General features: G+C 34.8%; 1 protein-coding gene across 3 annotated transcripts in view; it reads left to right on the top strand.

Annotated features, from left to right (window-relative positions):
• The window catches only part of APPL1 (adaptor protein, phosphotyrosine interacting with PH domain and leucine zipper 1), a 35,693-nt gene extending 15,615 nt beyond the window's left edge, over positions 1-20,078 (top strand). For 2 of the 3 annotated variants that reach the window (XM_045192216.2, XM_024556533.3), the window contains 15 exons: positions 1,657-1,803; positions 2,723-2,805; positions 3,534-3,692; positions 4,375-4,563; positions 6,500-6,542; positions 7,785-7,841; positions 10,710-10,801; positions 11,208-11,390; positions 12,741-12,793; positions 13,395-13,569; positions 13,666-13,702; positions 14,314-14,460; positions 14,990-15,040; positions 15,336-15,425; positions 16,430-20,078. In XM_045192216.2, the coding sequence (XP_045048151.1) occupies positions 1,657-1,803; positions 2,723-2,805; positions 3,534-3,692; positions 4,375-4,563; positions 6,500-6,542; positions 7,785-7,841; positions 10,710-10,801; positions 11,208-11,390; positions 12,741-12,793; positions 13,395-13,569; positions 13,666-13,702; positions 14,314-14,460; positions 14,990-15,040; positions 15,336-15,425; positions 16,430-16,576 (1,653 nt within the window). In that variant the 3' untranslated portion in view covers positions 16,577-20,078. The remainder of the gene's footprint in view (positions 1-1,656; positions 1,804-2,722; positions 2,806-3,533; positions 3,693-4,374; positions 4,564-6,499; positions 6,543-7,784; positions 7,842-10,709; positions 10,802-11,207; positions 11,391-12,740; positions 12,794-13,394; positions 13,570-13,665; positions 13,703-14,313; positions 14,461-14,989; positions 15,041-15,335; positions 15,426-16,429) is intronic. The other variant, XM_024556534.3, reaches the window with a different exon arrangement.
• The last annotated feature ends 435 nt before the right edge of the window (positions 20,079-20,513 follow it).

Raw genomic sequence — 20,513 nt, 5'->3', positions numbered from 1 at the left:
AGGGCATTCCTGGAGGACAAACAGCTTTTGTAGAAGTACATGGTAGAGTCTGAAGAGTGTTAAGGTTTATGTGCACTGGCTCTGGAGTCAGATTGCTTGGGGACAAATCTCACCTATCTCTTATTTGCCTGAGGTCATACATTGGTTAGTTTCAAGCCTTTATTTCTCTATCAAACAAACTAACAAATTCAGTAATTCTTAAGATGAAAGGAAGTAATGCCTGCAGAGTACCTGGCTTATAGCAAGTTTTCATGAAATTCTAGCAATAATTATAATGGAAAAATCCTTTCATTGTGTTTGGAGCATAGGAGGAATTTGGGTAGGTATGGCAGAGATGACAAGCAGGTAGTAGTTTGGGGCCAGAGTACTATGTTAATGACTTTGAAACTTGTGTTAGAGGGTGTGGGCAGCCACCAAAAAGACTCTTTAAGTGGGTGATGAACTATGCAGTTGTGCTACAGATAGAAATACTAACGGGAATGTGAAGGGGACTACTGGAGGGAATCCAATGAAAAGTTATCAGAATAGTTTGCAAAGACATTAGGAGAGCCTCAGCTAAGGTTGTTACTGAAAGTGGAGAAGAAGGAATACTTTTGGAAGGTATTTCATAAGTGGAATTGATAGGACTTGTGTTAGGAGAAATCAAAAATAAGTTCTAGACAAATACTATATGATTTCACTCATGTGGAATCTAATGAACAAACTAAACAAGCAGAATAGACTCTGGGGGCAGTTGGGTAGAAGGATCGAGCAAAAAAGAACTCATGGACACAGACAACAGTGTCGTGATTGCAGAAGGGAGAAGGGTAGGGGAGGTGGAAGAGGTTATAAGGGGGATAAATGGTAGTGGAAAAAATACAATAAAAATAAACTATTTAAAAAAGCCCTAGAATTCTTACATGATAGGATGGATCTTGGATCATTAAGAAAGCTGAAAAACAGTAGAGCAGCAGGTTTTATGGGGAAGGTGCTGTCTTTTGTGTATTTCCAGCACACTCCCCTGCCCCCTTACACGTATACATAAAGAGCCCAGGTGGACATGTGCTTCCTTTGACACTTGTGAGAGTGGTGGGCAGGAGGTAAAATTTTGGGGTTCATTGGTGTATGGAATATTCTTTTTGTACTTGACTTAGAATTCTCAAGAAAGCAAGAAGAGAGAAGAGCCTGGTACATGTTACATAATAGGTGCTCAGTAAATATTTGTTGTCTGAATACAAGAACTTAAGGGAGCATACATTGTAAGTGTGGTGAAGGAAAACAAGGAAAAGAATGGAGGAACAGTAGGGAAGGAACCAGCAGCAGAGAGTGGTATGCTGTGAACTGACAAGGTCAAAGACTAATGGCTAAGCTAAAACCGAACAATTGTCTGCCCTTCCTCTGTGTGGCAGACTTTCTCTTAGTTTATTATTATACTACTCTTAGTTATATGCAGAATTCTGCTTTTAATGTATTTTAAAGTACATTAAAAGCAGAAGTGGTTGGTAGTAAAATAGATAAACCATCTTAGCCAATATTTCGCAGGATTTCTAATACCTAAGGAAATAGAAATCTATGCACAATTGCTGGTGATGTACTTTTTTCCTTATTCAGGCTCTTCTTTATAGCCACTACATCAAAATTAAATAAATAATAGTATTTTTAATCTTTCCCTTAAAGGTGAAATATGAAGTAACAGAAGATGTCTACACTTCCAGAAAAAAACAACACCAGACCATGATGCATTATTTTTGTGCATTAAATACTCTTCAGTACAAGAAGAAAATAGCTTTGTTAGAACCTCTACTTGGGTACATGCAAGCTCAGGTGAATGCTACACTGTGTTTTGGATTATAACTGCCCTAAAGTCTTTATATTAAAGTATGATATTTATGTTAAGTATAAGCATATCATATTACAAACTAAGATCAAAATTTTGTGCCTGTGTTTTAAGAAGTAATTTAAAATGCTATCAGAATGTTATTTTGAGAAAATTAGGGAAAATGGTTTTCTTTGTAGATGAAGATTTCACATCTTGTATGTAGATCTTGTCCATCACAGTTGGGGACAAGGAACAGAGAGCTGAATGAATGGTGGAGTTAACCTGTGGCTGGAGCTTCTGCTCACTCTTGCTTCATAATAGATCTGAGAGAGAGAGTTTGTTTCCTGTTGCTTGTATACTTCCTGAGTTAACAGTGCTGGTGACCTCCAAAGTGTTCCAAGAGGTGTGCATCAGGAACGGGGCTAGAAAATTAAATTTGTGTAATCTAAGATGAGATGGCAGCTCCCCTAAAAACAAGAGTTTAAAGAAATTTGATTATTTCTACACTTGATCGTAGCCAAAAGGCCGAGAAGCAATAGAAATTTGATTATTTCTTAAAGTATGAGTATCATTATTCCTCAGATGTAAAACTTTTTGTGTTAAACATGAAGTAGTTTATCCATATGACTTAACTTAAAATGGTTTAAGATTTATTTTCCAATTTTAAAAAATTGCTTACTATATACATGTATTAATATATAAAAGGATGTACAGTGAAATTTAACTTCCGTTTCTTCATTGGCCTCATGCCAGTAGAAGTCACTGTAAACCGCAACCTGTTTTTACACAGGTGGGAACAATCCTTTGTTTTTTACTTACCCATGTGTCTTGGAATTTGTTTCTGTGGTTCACTTAAAGTGCATTGTTTGTGTGCATGGTGGTTTCCCTTGTTCATCCTCCCACTCTCACACCCTCTTGCCTCAGATAAGTTTCTTTAAGATGGGTTCTGAAAACCTCAATGAACAACTAGAAGAATTCTTGACTAATATTGGAACAAGTGTACAAAAGTAAGTATTTTCTTCCTTAAAATTGAAAATGAAGTTATGTGAATGATAAGTTAACAGCTAATTGTCATAATATAAAAATATTTACCATTTAATTTTCTGAGGGGCTGTTTTCCCTGCCATGCGAGCATTTCTTGCATGTCTCACGGACACTTCTTGTTTTTTTCACACATCTTTTCCACAGAATCTGAACTCTGAATTTCATAGCAGTATCAAATCTGATGGTATTTTATTGATTCTAAACTAGGTTTTATGTGTGAATATAACAGATATATAATAATTATGCAAAAGTGAATTATCTTCATAATTACCTGAATTGTGGGGGATAGATTGGAGATTACTAAATAAATCTTTTTTCCAAGCCATGAAAGCTTAGAGAGAGAAAGCACTTCCAATCAGGTTCAGAAGCCTGAGCAGTGACGTGGTCAGTCTGAGGTACAGACGGAGACGAAAATGATTATCGTTTTAAAGGCACAGAGAGTTTGAACATTTCTCTAAAGTCAGACATTGAACGTGGCTTCATTAGTTTTTGAATTTAGTATTGTTTCCAAAATATCTAAGTTTTAAATAAAATGTAAACTTATTTTATACCATGTTCATGTTACTTTAACCACCCATACCACTGTTGCTCTTTAAGAAAATTTATACAAAACAAATAACAGATAAACATGAATGATAAGGAGCCCTTCATCTGTTGTGGTTGGTAGTAAGTAACTTGTTCTCTGTGTTAGTGTTCGCAGGGAAATGGACAGTGATATAGAGACCATGCAGCAGACAATAGAAGATTTGGAAGTAGCCAGTGACCCTTTATATGTGCCTGACCCAGATCCCATGAAATTTCCTGTTAATCGAAATTTAACCCGCAAGGCCGGATACCTTAATGCTAGGAAGTAAGAAAATTTGTTATTTTTATATATTGTGTATCATTTAAAGTATTAGCAACTGAATATGATATATAATTGATATTGTCTGCCAAATTGTTTTGATTTTACTAAAGGTTGAATCTTTTTAGTTAGTGTTAATAGTATTTATGTGAACTTTTTGGCCTTTTGGGTACATAATACTTTTTAAAAGTAGCAAATTGTTTAGATAGTTGAATAATTTATAATTATTTAAAAAAGTGAAATCAATTTGAGTTTAAATTAATCTAGCATAACATGAATGCTCTTAAATGTTACTTATCATACTTTAAAATATATGTAATTACACCATCAAGTCAGATTTTAGTTTTTACCTGAAGATAGGATAAAGCACATTAACCCTGGGAGTAAAATTAATTCTTTTGTTTTGCATTTTCACCCTTGAAAAATTGAGCTATATTTTATGGAGCATCAGTATAACAGGTGCAATTTGATAATTTGCAGACTTGTTTTAGAAATATATTCACACACACTCTCACAAGTGGTCAGCATATGTGAATTTATTTTAGAGATGAAAAACTGATGGATATTTTCTAGGCACCTTTGTGCTTTTTTGCAAGCTGGTTCTTTGTGATGTGCTTCATCCTGTGTCTGGCTTATGAAATTTTGTGTGTGTTGTTATTAAAGAGTGAATGTACTTTTCTTCATTTAGTAAAACAGGCTTGGTATCATCTACCTGGGACAGACAGTTTTACTTCACTCAGGGTGGAAACCTAATGAGTCAGGCCCGTGGGGACGTAGCAGGAGGCTTGGCCATGGACATAGACAACTGTTCAGTCATGGCTGTGGACTGTGAAGACAGGCGGTACTGTTTTCAGATCACCTCTTTTGATGGAAAAAAGTAAGTGCTTTTCCTAGTATTAATAAAGTTTGTAATATATTAAACTACTGAAATATAGGATAATTCCTTTTCATGCAGTCATTTTATAGATATTTTAGGTTTATTATTTATTAATATAATTTTCATGTAGAAATGAGTTGAACTTTCCTTTCTGGACTGGTTAAATGATGTCTTAATAATTTAAGGTTATCAAAGTGTGTTCATACAGTAAAGACCTGTGATTTCATGTTGAGACTGGTCACTTGAAAATCCTGCATGGTATGGGGAAGGCAACACAAGTTAATGGAAAAAGCCCCAACCTTGGGGTTAGAAAGTTCAAATTCTGGACCCACTACTTACCATGTGGTCTTAGATAAGTTACATAACCTCTCTGAGCTCCATTTTTGTACATGTAGAATTGGAAGGAAGGTCATAATCCCTACTTTGTAAATTGTTAAGGAAAAATCAAAATCTACCGTATGTAATGGGTGTAGCATGTATTAATACCAGGTGCCAACAGTAGTGTTATTTTTAGATGTTAATTAAATATTTCTGATCAAATGATTTAGTCCATTAATGTTTATATTCCATTTAAAAGTTTTCTGTTATATTTTCATTAAATGAGAATTCATAGAACAAATTTTTGAAAAGCACAGAAAAATATAAAAAGAAGTATGAAAAAAAAGTTATAATATCACTAACCAGAGCAACACTTAACTTTTTGGTCTGTTGCCTTACCGTTTTAACTACAGTTTTTAAATAGTTGAGGAAATACTATATATGTAATTTGGATCTGCATTCACTTACTAAAAACATAATGGCTACGTTATAATCCAGTTAAGGATATACACCATAATTTAAAGTTTTTCCTGCCCTGGCTGGTGTGGCTCAGTGGATTGAGCGCCGGCTTGTGAACCAAAAGGTCGCAAGTTTGGTTCCCTGTCAGGGCACATTCCTGGGTTGTGGGCCAGGTCCCTGGTTGGGGGTGTGCAAGAGACAACTGACTGATATTTCTCTCCTTCAGTCCCTCCCTTTCTCACTCTCTGAAAATAAATAAATAAAATCTTAAAACATTTTTTTTCCCTAATGATAGATGTTTAAATTATCTGCAAATTTTTCCTACTGAATCAAAATACTGTTTTTCAGCTTTCTTTTTGTTCATAGCATGTCAAATTTCCCTGAAAGTCATTTCCCCCCTATGTTTATGTACATTAAGATGTTACATTTTTTATCAAAATGGTTGTTTAATTTCATGTTACTTCTATAAACGTATAATGAATGCCAATTACTGTGTATCCATTATCATGCTAGATGTTGGGAGTCCCTGTATTCATTTGTCACAATTCAAAATGTTAATACTTTACTATAAGGACTTACCATTTTGTATTTTCAGTTTTTTGCCAGTGCTTAGCTTTATTTTCTATTTTACTTAGAAATAGAAATTGGTTTGCTTCAAGATTAGTAAATAATTTTTTCTCTAACTCTTAAAACATGAACATCTATAGAAAAGCTAAATATCCCTATGTTAGCAATTAATATATTGAAAATTTTTATTTAACTATATTCAATGAGAAGTAATAATGAAGTAAAATTAGTGTTTTATATTGGGTGAGTTATTTGCATGTGAAATACGTGTGTCGGAAGGTTGAAATAGATCGTCTGAGCTGCGGTGCACCTTTGTTGTTGGCTGTCTTCTGGAAACTAGCGCCTGTGTCTTCTTCAGTACATTTCGGCACAGACAGTCCAAGTCAAGATTTGTTAAAATCTGAGTCCTGGTGCCTCCAGTGGTCTCCTTTTCTTAAGATACTAGTTGGTTATGTGTTTGGGTGGTGGGGTTTTTTTTTTTTTAATACTGATTGGTTTTATATGTACCTTTAAATATAAAAAAAATTCTCAGATCATATTGAAAGTACTTTTAAAAAAAAGTTGAGGCTCAAATTTTTTCTTTTTTTTTCAGATCTTCAATTTTGCAAGCAGAGAGTAAAAAAGACTATGAAGAGGTAAAATTTTATCTAGCTAATTTTTTTAGTAACATCTTAAGATATTTTTGCTGATTAGAAACATGTTAATGTTTTCATTATAGAAATTTGAAAAATTCTGGTTAATTAAAAATATCTTAAAAAAAGTCAAATTTCCTTAAACAACATTCTTAAGTTTCACAGAGAATTTTATAGTTGGACCTCTGAGGAGAGACATTAGAGGTTATTTCTCTCCCATCTTTTTAAAGGATCTAATTCAGAAGTGACCTTGTGACTGTTGCTTTCTGGCAGGCTGTTAGTATCATGAGGTGACACTTGAATTTATTTGCTTCTCTCACTGTCTGAGACAGTATTTGCTGCATTAAGAATATAGTGGCAGCAGATGTGGCACGGCAGGAAGCAACTAAAGCTTAAAACCTTGGGGAAATGAAAGACAGAAAAACAAAAATTTGGGAATGTCTGTTCTTCCTTGCGAGTATTTTATTTTTGGCTCCATTTTTACTTGTAGTACACCAGATATGGAAGTAAGTTAGTACTAGGAACTGACGTGTCAAAAACTTTGTCTTGAGAAATATCCTACAATGAAAATATCTTATAGATTGATTTTGAGCCATTTTATCTGGTATTATAATTTTGTTGGTGAAAGAGGTGGTTACAGATTTTGTAGAAAATACAAAATTTACTTCTCGTGGAAAAGAATAGGTATTAAAACTTCGCTTTTGGTCTCTGAGGAACACAGGCAAAAGTTTGCTCTCTGCAGGGTTTACCTGTCAGGCACTGGAATTCTTGAGAATGAAACAGATGTGAAGCAGAGAGAGTTTTCCATGTTAGTTTTTTATAAACCCGAGAGAAGTGAAGTGTGTAAAATATATTCACCAGGAATATATTTAGCTCCTAACTTACTTGCACTGGTGTTAATAATGCTACCTGAGTGCGGACTGTTGTTTGGCGGGGATTAAGAGGGAAGTGATATAAAAATGTAAATATAGACCACTATATTGTAATTTAACATAATTGCTATATTTTTTATTTCCTTGTATGAAATAAATTTGGGATTTAAAAATAATCTGCTCAATGTTCTGTTGAACCCTCAATTACTTACAAATATGTGCTTATCTACGGGAAGATATTTGTCCTATAAAAATGATTATGTGTTACTTCATCTAATGAAATTTGTATTTCATTCAAATATTGAACATTCTCTTAGAAGAGAAGCGCTGTAGAAAGAATATTAATCATATTTTTGTATTTTTGCCCCTGCAGTGGATCTGTACGATAAACAATATATCTAAGCAAATATATTTAAGTGAAAATCCAGAGGTAATATTTTAATTTTATTATATCCAGATCTGGCAAAATTAAATAAGTTTATGGCTAATATAGCTTTTATTAGTTGTCATAATTCTCAAGTTCTGTAATCTTTTAATTTGCCTTTGAATGGGTGGCGTTAAAGTATCATGTTTATAATGAGTATATGGTCCTCTAGAACAATAAATCATTTCAAAGGTACTGTAGTCAATCAACTAACAAATATTTATGGGGCACTGACGTTGTGTAGTGCTGTATTGAGCACCGTGGAGAAGGGGGACAGAGAAGAACAATAAACCATGGCCTCTGTCCTCCAGGAGCCTATGTGTGTGGCAGACAAAACTAAAACTTTTAACATTTCATATAAAACAGTGTGCTGACCTGGCTGGTGTGGCGCAGTTGGTGGGAATGTGGTCCTGTAACTGAAGGGTGGCGGGTTCAGTTCCCAGGCAGACACATACCTAGGTTGAGGGTTCAATCCTTGGTCTGCGTGTGTGTACTTCCCCCCCGCCGTCCGGACGCATACAGCTCCTGGTCTGGGCACCAATCCCTAGTCTGGATGCGTATGGGAAGCAGTCAATCAATGCCTCTCTCTCTTTCTCTCTCACTCTCACTCTCCCTCTCTCGCATCCATGTCTTTCTCTCCCTCTCCCTCTAAAAGCAATGAAAAACAATGTCCTTGGGTGAAGATTAAAAAAAAAATGGTATGTAATTGGAAACATATTGTGATAACCAAAAGCTTAAGATTTGAGAACATTAAGATTAGTGTGGACTTCAGTTTTAGAGAAAACTGGAGATGGTTGAAACCTGAGCTGGGTAGGATTTGTCCATGTTTTGAGGAAAAGAGAAGACTTGCAATAAGAAAACAGAAACAAAAACAAATTTAGATATAGTAATTGAGTCATATATTTGGATTTGAAGGTTCTTGTTGGAGAATAATAGAAAACTGAAATGTGCCTACTCATCACCTGGGGATCTTAAAATGCATTCAGTAGGACTGGGGTGAGTCGGCATGAACTCTTAATTTTGCCATTTACACTTCAAGTAGCAAAGGTATATCAAACCAGATAAACTCATCAGTGTAGACATAGTTACAGGTACAGTCCAAACATAGGCAGAACCCAGGGATGCAGAGTACTCTGGAGGGAATCAAGTGGGTCCATACTGCAAGTGTAGTTGGGAAAAGACTTGGCGTAGGATGGGAGCTGACTTCTGCCAGTCATGGTGGGCCCAGCTATGCTATGAATCTAGGTGCCTCCTAGATTCATAGGAGGGTGGGGGTTAATGTGAATTCAGTTGAGGCAGAACAGGGCTAATTTCTCTAGAAAGTTCTCACTCTTTTAAGTCTTAAACTGTTGGTGTAGTGATTGATTAGATGGGGGTGTCTGGGGATATGCAGGATTCCATTTTCATACTTCAGGCATGAACTGAGGAAAGAGAAGAAATAATGAATCATAGAAACAGGTAAAAAGAAATTGACTGGATTGATTAGTAATGGGACTGATGTAAAGGATGAAAGAGACATATTAAACATGACTTCTAGGTTTTTAAGCCCAAGTGAAGGGAATATTTGGAAGAGTTCTGGTTTTTGTTTTTGTTTTTAATCATAATTGCTTTGGGGTGCCCTTCTTAACGCATGATTTAGATACTTAGGAAAAAGTTTTGAACCAAAGAAACAAAATCCCAGACCTCCAAACTATTAGTAATTTCTGATAGTTTTATAATAATTTTACGAGTTTAAGAAGTCAGTGCTCACTGTAGAGAAGCCTTTTGCATTTAGTAACTTGATCTCCTGCCAATCTAGCTTTTCTTTCTGTTACATCATTTGAGCAACAAAAAATTAATATATAAATTAGATGACTTGTTAATACCTGGTGAATACATAGAGAAATTCAGGCTTATTGTACTTTCCTATCAATTATCAAAACTTAAGTTTTAAGTAATATTTTCCAGATTTTCCAGAATTATTTTATCTATATCAAGAGAAGAAATTTTGATCAGTTTGTGGCATTTTCTTGGCATTTTTGCTAAGTATAGGACACAGAAATGTCAGAATATTTTGTGTTATTTTTTCTAATCTAAATGCCATTTTATTTAGCCAGTGTTTTAAATAAATGAGTAAGTTTACAAATATTTTTATGGAAAGCTTTCTTTCAAATTTTGGTCTGACAGTATCCATGATAATTTTATGTACTAATATATAGATATTTCTAAGCATAAATATATTCTGGAAAATTATGAAAACTTCAGCAGCATAGTTATAAAATATTTTTATATGTTATGACTTTTCTACATCTAAATTTCTTTTTTAAGATTTTATTTATTTCTAGAGAGAGGGGACAGGAGGGAGGGAGGGAGAGAAATATCAATGTGTGGTTGCCTCTTGCATGCTCCCAACTGGGGGACCTGGCCCACAACCCAGGCATGTGCCCTGACTGGGAACTGAACCCACGACCCTTTGGTTCACAGGCTATATCACTCAATTCACTGAGCCACACCAGCCAGGGCCTAAATTTCTTTATTTAGCAAGTGTATTGAGTGTCCGGGATGCCAGACACTATACTAGGTGCTAGCAATACAGACTTTAATCCAAAAAATCTCATAGTTAAAATGTAAAGAAAAAAACAGTATTTCCTAATATGTATATTAGTAGAAAAAAAATGAGATTCACTGCCCCCCCCACATTCACAAGAAGAGAAAATAAGTTATAATGCTGCAAAGCTAATTATGTATCTTAATGTTAAGACAAAGTACATGGAATTACTTTAGTAACTCCAGCGTACACTTTATGTATAATTCAAGAACATTCTGACAATTCAGAGTTATATTGAGACTTTGGATTTTTTTACTTTACTAATGTTAGTCCTTTAAAAAAAATAGGAAATTGCTGCACGAGTAAATCAGTCAGCTTTGGAAGCTGTCACTCCTTCTCCATCTTTCCAGCAGAGGCATGAGAGCCTGCGGCCAGCAGGGTGAGTTACCAGACCGGGCTATTTAGAGAACTACACGGGGTATTGAAGGTATTAGGGAGTGCTCGATTTTAGCGGTGCTGCTTAGATTACTATGAAATAGTTCCCCAAACAATATAGAAATTGTATTTTCAAACTGGTAAATTTACCAGTGAGAGTGCTAAATAAATGATTCCAAATTTCCATAGTGTCTCTCTCTAGATTGAGGTGATTTATATTTTTGAATTTAATAATTGGAAAGAAAGATGTCTCATTAAATAAGTAGCTGTGATTTGGATTGTGCTTGTTCAAATTTATTTCCTCTCCTCTCTGACTCACAGAGTTGTGTTTTCTTTTCTCATAGTTTAAGTGTTTAATTTCCAAAAGAGAAAACTAAATGTAGTGTCTTTCTGTTTTTGTCTGTGCTTAGACAGTCTCGACCGTCAGCAGCTCGAACCAGCAGTTCAGGATCTTTAGGATCTGAGTCCACAAGTTTAGCTGCCCTCTCTCTGGATTCTCTTGTTGCCCCAGACACCCCGATACAGTTTGACATCATTTCTCCTGTGTGTGAAGATCAGTCCGGGCAGGCGAAAGCTCCTGGCCAGGGAGGCAGGTGGGTGATGGCATCACAGGGCCATTATACTATAATCTCTAAGGTTTATGATTCCGCTCCTGTGTTTGAGAGTCATCTTTTACGTAAGCGCATCAGCCCTGCTGTACCTGGTTTAATTCCCTAGCTTAATTTTGATAGTCGGGGAAGAATCATGGCAGGTTTTTCTCTTTATTTTCTGCCTCAGTTAAATGAGTTAAGATAATTTAGTTTTAAAAGCATTTAATTCTGAATTTGCTTATCAGATCTTCTTAGTTATTTGCTGTTAAAATTTCAGAAGGAAGCTGACAGTCCTAAGGTCATGACAATATTTTAAAAATTCTTGAAAGTAATACATGTGCTTTAGATTTATTAGAAAGTATTATCTTGTGTCAGAATAAGATATTTCCAGTAAGGTACTAAGTCATCACACTATGAATTAATGAACTATCTTTTGTTTATATATATCCTTGGCAGACAAATATCCTTGGCAGAACATTAAAATTTTTCTTTAGCTGTGGATGAAGGAAATGTGACTTAAGGCAAATTATTTGTTAGGTGTGTTGAACCCCTAATAAATTGATAATATATTAATTTAAATATGCTTGGCTGTAACCCAGAAAAAGTAATTCACATTCGATCACAGAAATATACTTAGCATTTGGCATAATAAAGACGTGTATTGGGGAGATAATTTCATGTTAACTTAATGCCCATGTTATTTTAGAACCACTTACAAAACTTACTTTGAATTGTACTTTTTTCCCTTCATTGTGGGTGTGCAAGAGCCAAGCACCCTAAGGTGGGAGATAGCTTCTATCTCTAGGTTTTTTTTTTCTTTTGCATTCTGTTAACATATGCCTTGAGAAATACAGGTTTAAAACTAGAAAGTGTTGAAACTATCATAATTAACTTGCAATATATACTTAGAGAACCTAAAAAGAGGTTTTTACCATCCCAGGAAATGTTTGGCATTTTTCTCAAGTTGCTAAAAATTGAAGCTAAATCAGCTGTTTCTCTGTCCTAGTTTATTTAAATTTGTGAACTTTTGCAACATGTTTTTTTACAATGTTGGGGTGGGTGTGTGTGTGTGTGTGTGTGTGTGTGTGTGTTATGCTGAACTTCCAATCCATTCACTCTTTCTAAAATGTAGCAACTTTGAGTTCAGACTTTGAGATTACTTTGAGTTCCTCAGAGTAATCTGTTCATCAGCAGTGTTCCGTAACGAATGGGGTAATTTAGAGTTTTATCTTAAATGCATGTATAAGGTTTTGTGACTCCTAGTTTTTAACTCTGGTTTCAGTGATTGATATTCTTTCCATGTGGCTCCATTATAACTGACGATTGGCTCATAATTTTTAAAAAACTTTTCAGGCGGACAAATCCATTTGGAGAATCTGGAGGAGGTACAAAATCTGAAACTGAAGGTAAAATGACGTGCGGTGTTCTTGCGTTTTAGAAATTCTCAGCAGTAAACGGTGTAAAGAATTTGCTGTTTACGTCTGTTCTGTTGTGTGCTGTTTTAATGTTATCTTTACTTCACAATTTTTTCTTTTTACTCAAAGTATACTTAAAGCAACAGAACTTAATTGGGTTTAAGATTTTGTTATTCACACAGAATTACAGTGTTATACTTTCGATCTCATAGTCAGCGTCTCAACGCGTAACATGCCCTTTAAGCGTGTCTTGACAGCAGATGTTTTCTTCTGTTGCTGCAGCATAACTTTTTTTCCTTTTTCTAGAAGCTGTTTATTTTTATTTAATTTCAAACTTACAGAAAAGCTGTAAAAGTAGTATAAGGAATTTTTTTTTTTTGGTCAGAGTCACCAATTGTTGAAGCATAATCTTTGCTATTTGAGTTTGAGACCTTAATTTTTCTGTAACTTGAACACTGGTGTTAGGAGTTGTCTAAACATTTCTGCTAGGTTGAAACTGTCACTGGAAAATCTAAAAGGAGGCAGTGTACTTCATTCTTCAGGAAGACAAATGTGGGATTAAAAGCACATAATATACCTTGTTCTGTTGTAGATTCTATTCTTCATCAGTTATTTATTGTCCGATTCCTTGGTTCTATGGAGGTGAAATCGGATGACAATCCGGATGTTGTTTATGAAACAATGCGCCAAATCTTAGCTGCCCGGGCCATCCATAACATCTTTCGTATGACGGAATCACATTTGCTAGTCACTTGTGATTGTTTGAAGTAAGTAGTAACCTCTTCCTCAAATAACTGTAGGAAAAATGTTTATATAATTTCAACCTAATTAAAATTTGTTTTCCAAATGTTTAATTATTATAGGTTAATTGATCCACAGACACAAGTTACAAGGCTCATGGTGAGTTCTACATGTTTAAAGTGTAAAGTATCTTTGGGCATATACACATGTTATGTCTTTATAATAATCCTGATTCTCTATATTCAGATGTGGTAGTGTCAATTATAATTGATCTTTAGGCTGTTATAGTTTATAAGTCTGTGGCCATCTCTCCAGAAAAATTAAAATTGAACATTCCATGTAACTTTAAAAAACCAGTGCAATCTGGTGTGGTATGTAGTGTTTGTCCCTTAGCTAGGGAGCGTATATCACACTAAAGAGACTAACAGTAGGATTTAAAAGGGGAATCTGATTGAGTTTATTTTATAATTAGCTATTTTGAAATAGTTGTAAGTATGTGCTTCTGTTTAATCCTTTCATAATATATATCACTTTTGAATTTGACTTGGTAAAATGTGTTAACGACAATAAAACAAATGCAGTATTCAACAGCTTCTTATTCTGCCTGGCAATCCAAACCGAATATACTATTTGTTCTTGGATTACCATTTTGTTAGGAAAAAGAAATTGGCTCCAATGTTCTGTTTAGGATATTTTTGTATAACTTAGCATGAGTTCGTTGTAATGGCTTGAAAAATCTCACGTTTGCTTCTGATGTTTTTCTGTGGCAGTTTCCATTACCTAGTGTAGTTTTGTATGCTACACACCAGGAAAATAAGAGGCTTTTCGGATTTGTTCTTCGGACATCCGGAGGGAGGAGTGAAAGTAATCTATCATCAATCTGCTATATATTTGAATCAAACAATGAGGGGGAAAAGGTACCTGGCTTTTCAAAATGTTGTCTTTGTTGTGAAATACACATCATAGTCAAAGTTCTTACTAAGATATCTGGAAAAAACCCCTCAAACTTTGCCTAGTCCAGCTGGGTTGCTTGACCAAAGCCTGTTGCACTGAAGATAGCTGAGCTGATATATTGGGCCTTCTGAGTTCTTTAGACCTGTATCTTTCCAGTCATTGATAGCTGGTGCAATCTTCTGGCCTCATTAATTTATCTTGGGAAATCAATATGTTCCCGTAATCAGCTATTTTCACACAGCTTCAGCTTAGAGTAGCATCAGGAGCTGCTTGCTTAATTCTTTGCAGACCTTACTATCTCAGTAATGAATATGAGATGATGGAGTGGTTATGTTAAAGTGGTGACAGGCATCAGTTGAAGCTCACAGACTTTGAATACAGAAAAGCTTGTTTTGGGGCCTGGAACATTCTTAAATCAGCTTTTGTTTCGTTTCATTTTGTTTTGTTTTGAAGCATTATATTGTAATAAATTAATACTTTTCTCCCTTTTAGATTTGTGATTCTGTTGGGCTGGCAAAACAAATAGCTTTGCATGCAGAACTGGTAAGAATCCAAGACACTTAGTTATCTAAGAATGTTAACTGAAGTAATACAGATTTTTCGTATTGGCAAATAAGTAAAATGATTTTGCTAAGTAAGGTTAACATTGGATACTATTACCGATTTGGCATTTAGAATTTGGGTAAATGGCTAACATAGAATGTAAATCTTTGGTGCACTTTTCTCATATAAATGCAGAAAATAACTTGAAAAGGTTACAAGGTAATATTAATTGAAAAGTCTAAAATTTAAAGTTATTTCATATTTAATTCATTAGTTGTATTCATCTGTTCTTCAGGATCGTAGGGCATCAGAAAAACAAAAAGAAATAGAGAGAGTCAGAGAGAAGCAACAGAAAGAACTCAGTAAACAAAAACAAATTGAAAAGGTATGCAGTCCTAATGTTTGGATCTTCTCTGATGTGATCTTTATAAAGAGTTTCCTTAATTCAGCATTGTGACTTTCAACTTTGAATTTCCAAGTGAAGGTCTGTTTCTCCTTGCTCAGCTACTTCATGACCAGTTAGTTCATAGCATAGCAGGAAAGAATGACATCTGTCTCTGACATGATGATTACATTATAGTTATAGTGACATGGAGAGTAACTTGCCGTTTAGCAAACATATCAGAACTTTCTTGTTCCCATATCCCGGTGAAGGTTGTCTCTGTCAGAGCAGGTCTTCTGAGAGGCTCTGTCATGTAGCGTTAACTGCCATTGCTGAGAGTCACACTGGCCTCTGGGGATATATATTATACATAGGTAATATATAATATATATAAATATTTAATATGACCAGGAGTATCAAATCACTATCCATCCAAATTTTAAAACAAAATCTGGAGAATGCATAGATAGATGATACATGAGATTGTAAAAGCCGGTTACAGGTTGTGGCATTGACAGTGGCCGATGAGAGAACTGGGATACTTAATAAGAACAGATCAGCGAGAATTGTCAGTGGACGAAGGAGAGGGAAGTGGCAAAGATGAAGATGCCCCTGAAGTCAAGGCTTTCTTGATAGATTAGGCTGAGGGAAGGTGACAGGTGGTTTAGTGAGATAAATTGGACAGAGATGGAAAGAGGGCGTGTGCAGTGACCCCTCGTGAGTGTTTCACTGTATAGTGAGAGAGAATAATGGCCTGAATTTGGTTGTTGACCGTAATAATGGAGAAGAGGGAAATGTTGACTTTTATAGAACTTCTAGAATTAACCAGAAATTATTTTGGTGCTGCATTGGTTGTATGTGGCCTTTCTTTCCAGTAAGTTGCCAGAATTATGCATTATATTTACAACGGAAGGATTGAAGTGGTTCTCAAGTATATATTTTAACTGCATAGTTTTCATTTGATTGCAAACAATTAACTTCTAGTTTCTTTCTGTCTTTTCCACTAGGACTTAGAAGAACAAAGTCGGTTGATAGCTGCTTCCAGTAGACCAAACCAAGCCAGTAGTGAGGGGCAGTTTGTTGTCCTTAGCAGTAGCCAGTCAGAAGAGAGCGATTTGGGAGAAGAAGGAAAGAAGAGAGAGTCAGAAGCATAAACTTACCCTTGCTTTTGGTTGATAGTTCCCCCCTTCAAATTCATTGACAGTTTCTGTGGTGAAATGACACCAGGTAACAACTATGTTGAAATATCAAGGAGGAGACTAAAGTTTCTATTTGCTTGTTTTAACTTCATTTTAAACAATAACATTGACCTTGATGACAGGTTTGCATTGATTTCTTTTCCTTTAGAATAATAATCTATGCAGTAACATCAGATTCCACATATCTGAAAGAAACCTGTTCATCTCCCTAAAGTAGATTGCCGAGGAATTACACTTGCTCAAGCCTTTTTTTCTTCAAATTGTGATTTTTATTATCTTATATTGTAATTGGCTATGACCATAAGAAATTGTTTCTTCTTTGGCTTCAGATATTCATGTTTATGCTCCCTCTATTTCATTAAGAACGTTTTCTTGGTAGTGAGGAAGCTTTTGACTGAATAGGTTCAAAATGCTTTATACAGAGAATTCTGCAAGTTTGCAAATATTTTAACAATATTAAATGTGCAATAGAACTTTTATAAAATAATTAGAAAAGAGATTTTAGACTTAAGGTTTTAAATTGTGGCAGGTGGTACTGTGGATTTCAGGGCACTTTCTTGGATTGCTCACGTTTCTCTGGTGTTCTACACCTGAAGCCATCGGGAAAGAAGCTTGTGTCTTCAGCTCAGTTATTGATACAGCCCTGGGCATTCTATTACCACATTCTTAGTTCTCAGGTTGGAACTTGAATTATTGCTGCAGAGCAGTAATGGTTAAAATAAGATTCTGGAATTTATTAAAAGGGATTTTTTTGTTAAGTACATTTTAGATTAGGATGTAACATATAAAGATACTGTTACAGGATAATACATTGTATTTTCTGCATTGAGTGAGATAATTTTTATTGAAAATCAAGTGACATTTCAAAAGAAGTTCTATAATAATTATGTTTTCTGCCTACAGTAAAAATTCCCAGAGATTAGTTTAGAAAATGTAGTCTTCTAAATTTCAGACTGATACACATAGTATTTTCATAATCCCATGTTTTGATAAAATACTGACACCACTTTATATCCACAAAGGAAAAGAACTAATATACGAAAATAGAATAATTTGCACTAATTACTGTAAATACTTGTACTCTTCTGATGAGTGAAATGTCTAGCTCCATGAAAGACTTAAAAGGAATCGGATGCTTGGAATAGGAGACTTGATGAAGGAAAGACTTCAGCATGGTGTCAAGGTGAAAACGACATTTCTCTATTGCCTACTTCTGTGTCAACACTTGATTTTTTTTCTTTACTCAGATTTTTAACGTTGCTGATAGAAATTATGTTCCTGTGTTTTACATGTAAAAGCATATATAGACAAGTATATTGAATGAACTGTTTTACAGTTATACATTTAAAATTTTCAAGAGATTAGCCACTAAGACTAATTTTACAAGGGAAAAGCCTTTTTTTTATATATATATATACAGTTTTTCTTCTTAGTTTTGAATTAGAAATGGCATTTATTTAGTTCCCACAATACCGGGTGGCTGCTTCACACTGTATGTACACTGTTTTCTGTAGGAACGCGATAGGTAATTGTATGTAGGGTCATGATACTCCTTTATCCATGTGCCAAATGGGAATAATGATTACTTGACAATCATTATTTTGCAGCCTTAGGTTACCAAAACATTTAGTAAAAAAGTAGGAATTTATGGGATACTTTCTGAAAAAAGTTTATTTTGTGCTTAAAGGGAATGCTTTCACAACAGTCTGTGTCATTCCTTTTATAGAAGTTGAAATTTCTTCTGCAGTCAGCACTTGATTAGTCTTACAAGTCATGCTTTTGAACCCTTTTGAGAATTAAGAAGCTTTCTGTTTCATTAAGTCTTTTGTTTATACTATTAAGTTGTTGACTCACTGAGCTCAGATGAAATTTGTCACCCTACAAGGGAAATGGTCAGCATTAGGAGGCAGTTTTACTAGGCTGGTGCTTTGCAGTTAGCAAAGCGCTGCCCTTTGTGAGCGCTCTGGATCAAAGTGTTGGGTAGAGTTAAGGGTACTGGAAGGCGTAGGGGTGCTGGACAGACGTACAGTCCCTTTAAGTCATGTTGTAATAGGATTTGCACAATACCCCCATGTCCATAGGTCAGACTAAAGCGCATTCCGACACCAAACAGAAGTCATGTGTGTGTTTAATAATTTTAGGTGATTCACCTTCGGTTCCATTACTGTAGTACTATATGAACTATTCCATTACTACAGATATTTAAGCATCAACTTAATAAACTCTCTTTTGATTAAAGAAGGCTACCCGTGGGTTTCTGCATAATGTTTAAATTGATCTTTTTGTCTGTTAACCTTTGAAACCCCTTCTAGCTTTGGGATGCTTTGATGTTAATTGAATTAGATTTTGGAATCTCGGTACTCAAACTTGCACTTAATGGTATTAAGGTATTAACAAAACTGATTCTGTAAAAGGAAGAAATTAAGTCTACCTAATACTGCTATGCACTCTGTTATCTGTATGAACAGTTCTTTTGTACCTATGGTAATGAAGTCAGTAGATAGAAAACAAGTTATTCCTTCTCCCTTTCACAATGTTCAGAACTTGCTAATAAGGGACTAAAACTATTACCTTAAATAGAATCCCCAAAGCCAGTCTGGTTTTTGCCATGTCTACTATGATTACGTGGTGTTTAATGTTAAAAGAATTATCAGGCTCTACAGTCTAGGGGTGGTAGATTTATTTTACCTTTATGCTTGGGAAAAGGATAGTAAGGTGTGCATAACATTCTGTGTAACATATAATTTTGTGTGGTAAAGGCATTGGAATTAATTTTGACTTACATAAAGAAACGAAGTATTTAAGATTTAAATCTTACTATAAATGCTGACAGACCCTAAGAGCCCATGTGTTATAAAATCTGCCACCTGAATTAATAAAATGAAAATATTAACATTGGTTTTGACAACAACCTCCTAGCCTTCAGATTGTACTTTAAATATTCAAACACACTGACTATAGCAGGCAAGACTTCCATTTTATTTCTCACAAGTTTGGTTGGTTTACTCTTTCATGAAATTCTGTTCTTCTGCATTAATAAATAATACATAAAAATTTGAAACTGGAACTAGATTATACTTTTTAACCAATCTCTTGCAGCTGCACTCATACGTAATTTACTTCAGTTAATATAAGAACTAAGATACTAATCTCATTAATATGAGATAAAGTTACAGCTAATGTGTAAAACCGTGTATATTTGGTGATTTTGTAATGTAAGTGAATTAAATCTTATTTTACTGATACTATTAATCATGCAGCATACAATTAAATTCATGCTACATTTACCTTTGGAATTGGATTTGAAGCACTCAGCTTTATGTAGTGGTGGTAACACGTGGGGTGGAGAACTTATTTTTTCATTTTGTCAAAATAGATATTCACTGACAAGTCTTCAGGAAATATGCTGTTATGAGATTTTTAATGTATAATAAAGTCCATGATCTTTGTACTGTCATTCTTGTATGAAATATTTGACATATATTCTGAATTTTATTTCTCTTAATTTCAAATGATGCTTATAAACAATTGGACTTTGTCTTAGTTTGTTATGACACTATAATTACACATCTATCCCCATTGCAAGTCCGTAACAGCTACAATGAAAAAAAAAATTGTCACTTACTGAAAAGCAAAACTAATTCATCACTAGTGACTTTTTTTTCCTTTTAGAAAAATAGAGACTCCTTAGTAATTACCCTAGACATGTTACAGACAGTGTGACAATGTATACTTGATATGTTTGGTTCTGCTCAAAGAAATGCCTTTAGTTTAAAGGGGCAGGTTATTGTGTACTCCAGCTTAAGTGTCTTGGGCCTGTAGTTCTAATACTAATGCATATTCATCCCATGTGATCTTCACGGTTTCCTGTAGCACTTACCAAGTTCTTTTC

Source organism: Desmodus rotundus, chromosome 8 (genome assembly GCF_022682495.2).
Source record: "Desmodus rotundus isolate HL8 chromosome 8, HLdesRot8A.1, whole genome shotgun sequence".
Lineage (NCBI taxonomy): Eukaryota > Metazoa > Chordata > Mammalia > Chiroptera > Phyllostomidae > Desmodus > Desmodus rotundus.
Note: the sequence above shows the minus strand (reverse complement) of the source record. Positions and strands in the feature narration are given on the sequence as shown.